At 43.5% G+C, this 4,417-nt stretch overlaps 1 protein-coding gene across 5 annotated transcripts in view; it reads right to left on the bottom strand.

The window, feature by feature from the left end:
• Positions 1-4,417, bottom strand: part of UCHL5 (ubiquitin C-terminal hydrolase L5) — a 41,956-nt gene that overhangs the window by 36,972 nt on the left and 567 nt on the right. For 2 of the 5 annotated variants that reach the window (XM_077760018.1, XM_077760012.1), the window contains exon 2: positions 4,217-4,320. The exons of 1 other annotated variant lie outside the window; for it this stretch is intronic. In XM_077760018.1, the coding sequence (XP_077616144.1) occupies positions 4,217-4,320 (104 nt within the window). Of the gene's footprint in view, positions 1-3,988; positions 4,164-4,216; positions 4,321-4,417 lie in introns of those variants that run through there. 2 more of the 5 variants (XM_077760040.1, XM_077760032.1) reach the window with 1 other exon arrangement.

Here is a 4,417-nt window from a genome sequence, read left to right on the forward strand (position 1 = left end):
TTCAGTCTGTGTCTCCCTCTCTCTCTGACCCTCCCCTGCTCACGCTGTCTCTCTCTCTCTCTCCTAGAAATAAATAAAAAACATTAAAAAAAATTTTTTTTAATTTTTTTAAAAAAGAATTTTTGCATTTATATTGATGATGGAGTTAGGTCTGTAGTTTCCTTTTCTTGCAATGTCTTTGTCTGTATTGGGTGTTAGGATAATGATGGCCCTCAGAATATTGGGAAATATTCCTTCCTCTCCATTTTTCTGAGAAAAGTTTGTACAGAATTGGTATTACTTAATCCTTAAATAGATGAAATAATGTACCAGTGAAGCAATTTTGTCTACAGTTTTCTTTGTGGGGGGATTTTAAGTTACAATTTCAATGTATTTAATAAAGTAAGACTATAATGGTTTTCCATTTCTTCTTGTATGAGCTTTGGTAATTTAAGTCCTTCAAGATATTTATACATTTCACTCAAGTTGTCAAATTAATTGGCATAATGTTTAGAATATTCCCTTATTACCTTTTTAATCTATAGAATCCATAGTGGTATCATCTTACTCCTAATATTGGTCATTCTTGTCTCCTCTACTTTTTCTTTGTTTTAAGATTTTTAAGAAATTTCCATACCCAGCATGAGGCTTGAACTTAACAACCCTGAGATCAAGAGTTAAATGTTCTACTGGGGCACCTGGGTGGCTCAGTGGGTTGGTATCTGACTTCAGCTCAGGTCATGATCTCGTGGTTGGTGAGTTCAAGTCCCACATTGGGCTTGCTGCTGGCACCCTGTAAGCGCAGCATCTGCTTCGGATCCTCTGTCCCCCTCTCTCTGCCCTTTCCCTACTTGCGCTCTCCTAAAAATAAATATTTAAAAGAGTTGCATGGTGTGCCTGGGTGGCTCAGTCGGTTAAGCGTCCTATTTCAGGTCAGGTCATGATCTCACGGTTCATGGGCTAGAGCCCCGTGTCGGGCTCTGTGCTGACAGCTAGCTCAGAGCCTGGAACCTGCTTCAGAGTCTGTGTCTCCCTCTCTCTCTGACCGCCCCCCACCCACCCCGCTCACATTGTCCCTATCTCTCTCTCTCTCAGGAAAAAAAAAAAATTTTTTTAATTAAAGAGTTGCATGTTCTATCAATTGTGCCAGCCAGTGTCCTTCTCCTGTCTTTTTTCTAACCAGATTGACTAGAGGTTTGTCCATTTTACTGATCTTTGACAAACCAGCTTTTAGTTTCATTGATTTTCTCCACTATTTTTTTCTTTTCTGTTTCACTAATTTCAACTCTAATCTTTATTATTTCCTTTCATCTGCTTACTTCCAGTTTTACTTACTCCTTTTCTAGTTTTTTGAAATGAAAGCTACGGTCATTGATTTATTGTAGGAAACGTAAATGAGGTCCCTGTTATTCCATCATGGCTGGAAACAAGTTTAAAGCTTCTGTTTTTAATTGGTAGACCATCACAGTTTGTTTTGCTGCATTCATGAATTACCTATGTGCCACACCAATGAAAAGTGTATGTTCTGCTCCATCAGTTACTTAATTAGGATTTTGTTTTATCATGATGCTATAGTCCACTAAAATTTGTATTTATATATTCACTGACTCCACAAATAATTTCTCCTCCAATTAAGAACCTTTTAAAATAAATTTACAGTAGCATTCAGAACACAGTAAGATTTTCCACTTTTGAAAAAATGAACTTCAAAAAGCTTTTTAAAAGCCATGAATTGAGTTCATAGCAGCACTCTCCACAATAGCTAAAACATAGAAAGAGCCTAAGTGTCCATCAACAGATGAATGGATCAAGAAGATGGGGTTTATCTATACCATGGAATACTACATGGCAATGAGAAACAATGAAATCTGGCCATGTGTAGCAACATGGATGGACCTTGAGGGTGTTATGCTGAGCGAAATAAGTCAGGCAGAGAAGGACAAATATCATATGTTTGCACGTATAGGAGGATTAGGAGGAACTTGACGGAGGAACAAGGGGGAGAAGAAGGGCGGAAATGGTGGGGGAAAGGGAGAGAGGCAAACCATGAGAGACTCTCGAATGCTGNCCATGAATTGAATAAGAAAAAAATGGAAATGAGTGGAATACACTTGTTTTCTCTTTGAAACTGTCTGATGATAATATGCCACCACCATCATTTAACTTTTCGCAACACTTTTCTGCTATTGGAGCCAATTATTAATAGCAATTCACTTTTCATATATCCTCGTGTAAGAAGATACATTTACATATCATTCTTTTATGCATGACTTTCATAATCATTTTCAAGTCTAAGTTTTCTATACATATGGCACTGAAGCAGTAACTGTTAATGGAGTGGATTAATTTAAAAACAAAGTTGTCTAGTATAATATTTCTTAAAGTTATATTTAACATGTCATAATAGTTAAGGTTTTAAAGGTAAATTTTATGGCTAAACCTGCAGACATTTTCTTGTCCTTCAAGCTTGTTCTCTTACACTTCATCAGCCACTCAAGCTAGAAACCATGGAGTCATTTTCCCCTTTTCCCCTACATCCAGTCAGCAGTCCTACTGATTTAAATAGAGCAAAATTATTGCACTTACCTCCTCCTAACACATTATTTTATATCAAGCTAATCACCTGACTCCAACCATTTTAAGAGACTTCTAGCTTCTTTCACTTCATTCCACTCCACTCTGCACACTACACATAGTAAACCTTTTTTAATTACAAAAACGTCATTTCAGCATTCAAATATCTTTGACAGTTAAGTCCCCAGTAACTACAGGGCAATCCAAACTATACAACTCAGCAAACAATCTAGCCTGTTTATTTTTCAGCGTCGGAGTCAAATATTCCTCTGGTCTGTCACATAATGTGTTTTTAGTCACTTTGCTAGCTGTTTCCTATGCCTTACACTTTAACATTATTACTGTTTGTTTTTCCTTCTGCCTGTGCTCCTCCATGACCTATGTTCCCGTTACATTTTGTACACACTCTAACACAGAAATTAATACACCATATTTGCTGGAGTGTCAGACCTTTAGAAGAGCACTCGTGGTTTATTCACAATGAAAACTCCCAAATCCTACCAGTGTGCCTGAGATTCAGTAGGTAAACAATATACGCTTGATAAATTATATTCCAAATATTCAGCTATGTACAATACACAGTATCTATATCAACGTTTAATTTGTATCTCGAAACAAGTTTTAACATAATAGCTAGAATTAATAATACTTGAAAAAATGTAGCCATAAAAATAAACTTACTGCTCAAAGAAAAGGATGGGAACAAGAAGGGCAGGAAAGGATAAAAAGTCAAATCCGCTGACTATTTAGGATGTAAGACAAGGATCGCAGCCAGAAAAAAGGCTGCGGAAAGCATGTGGCCTCTAGTCTGGAGCACTAGCTCAAGAAACCATACTTTACCGGAAGCCAAAAAACGACCAGGGAGAATAAGCAGCGAAGTGGCTCGTCAGTCCCACGCAGCGAGCGCGTGGGAACGTCCGCAGAGCTAACCACACACTCAAGGTGTTCTGCTTTGAGTAACTAGTGTCTCGGGGTCCTTCCTGCGCGGCGTGGGCCATACACCCCACCGTCGAGGAGACACACCCGAGGTTTTCTTGCAGAAGTGATGGCCCGAGACGTGTACCTGGGCACACCTGCCGGGCATGCGGAGCGCTAGGCACAAGAGCGACGGTGGAAAGGGAAAGATACGAACGTAAGGGCGGAGGGGGCGCGGGGTGGTGGGCGCTCAAGCCAATGAAGCAAGTAACTGAGTGCCGAGTCCTGAGGATACGACACTGCACAAGACAGTTACGATCCCTGCCCTCGTGATGTGGAATCACTGCGGAAACGCGACTGCCCAGGGCTGTGGAGGGGGACGGAAGCCCTCTGCCATCCAGGTTTCTGGAGTCGCCTCCCTGCAGACGCGAGGCCGGCGGTGGCCGCAGAGAACCACTCTATGCCCAGCTTGGGCCTCCTCCCGTGACCCCCGTCCCAGGACGGTCCCCTTGGCTCTCACCGAATCCTTTAATGAGCTCGGTGAAGACCCCGGGGTCGCTTTCCATGAGGCACCACTCCCCGGCATTGCCCGTCATGGCCCCGGCCACACACCGCCCCGCTCCACCTCAGGCTCCGGCCGCCCCCCGCACCAGCTGCCGCCGGGCCACTGATCTCAGCAAACCCGCCGCTGAGCTCGTCAACCCCACGTCACCCCGCCTACTTCCCGACAGCCTCCGGGCGCCGTCACCTGCAGCGCGACTAAGCGCGGGAGGACGCTCTAGCCACCCAGGAGACAGCGAAACTCTTCCTAGGCCGTGCAGGACCCGTAGCGGATTCGGAAGGGGCCGGGGCCTAAGAAGAAAGGGCGGGGCTTCAGTGCGCCGGAGGAGGTAACATCCGGGATCCTCGCCAGTCCGGGGCGAGGGCGGGGCAAAAGAGGAGGGGCGGG

The sequence above is a fragment of the Crocuta crocuta genome, unplaced genomic scaffold (assembly GCF_008692635.1).
Source record: "Crocuta crocuta isolate KB4526 unplaced genomic scaffold, BGI_CrCroc_1.0 scaffold462, whole genome shotgun sequence".
Classification (NCBI taxonomy): domain Eukaryota; kingdom Metazoa; phylum Chordata; class Mammalia; order Carnivora; family Hyaenidae; genus Crocuta; species Crocuta crocuta.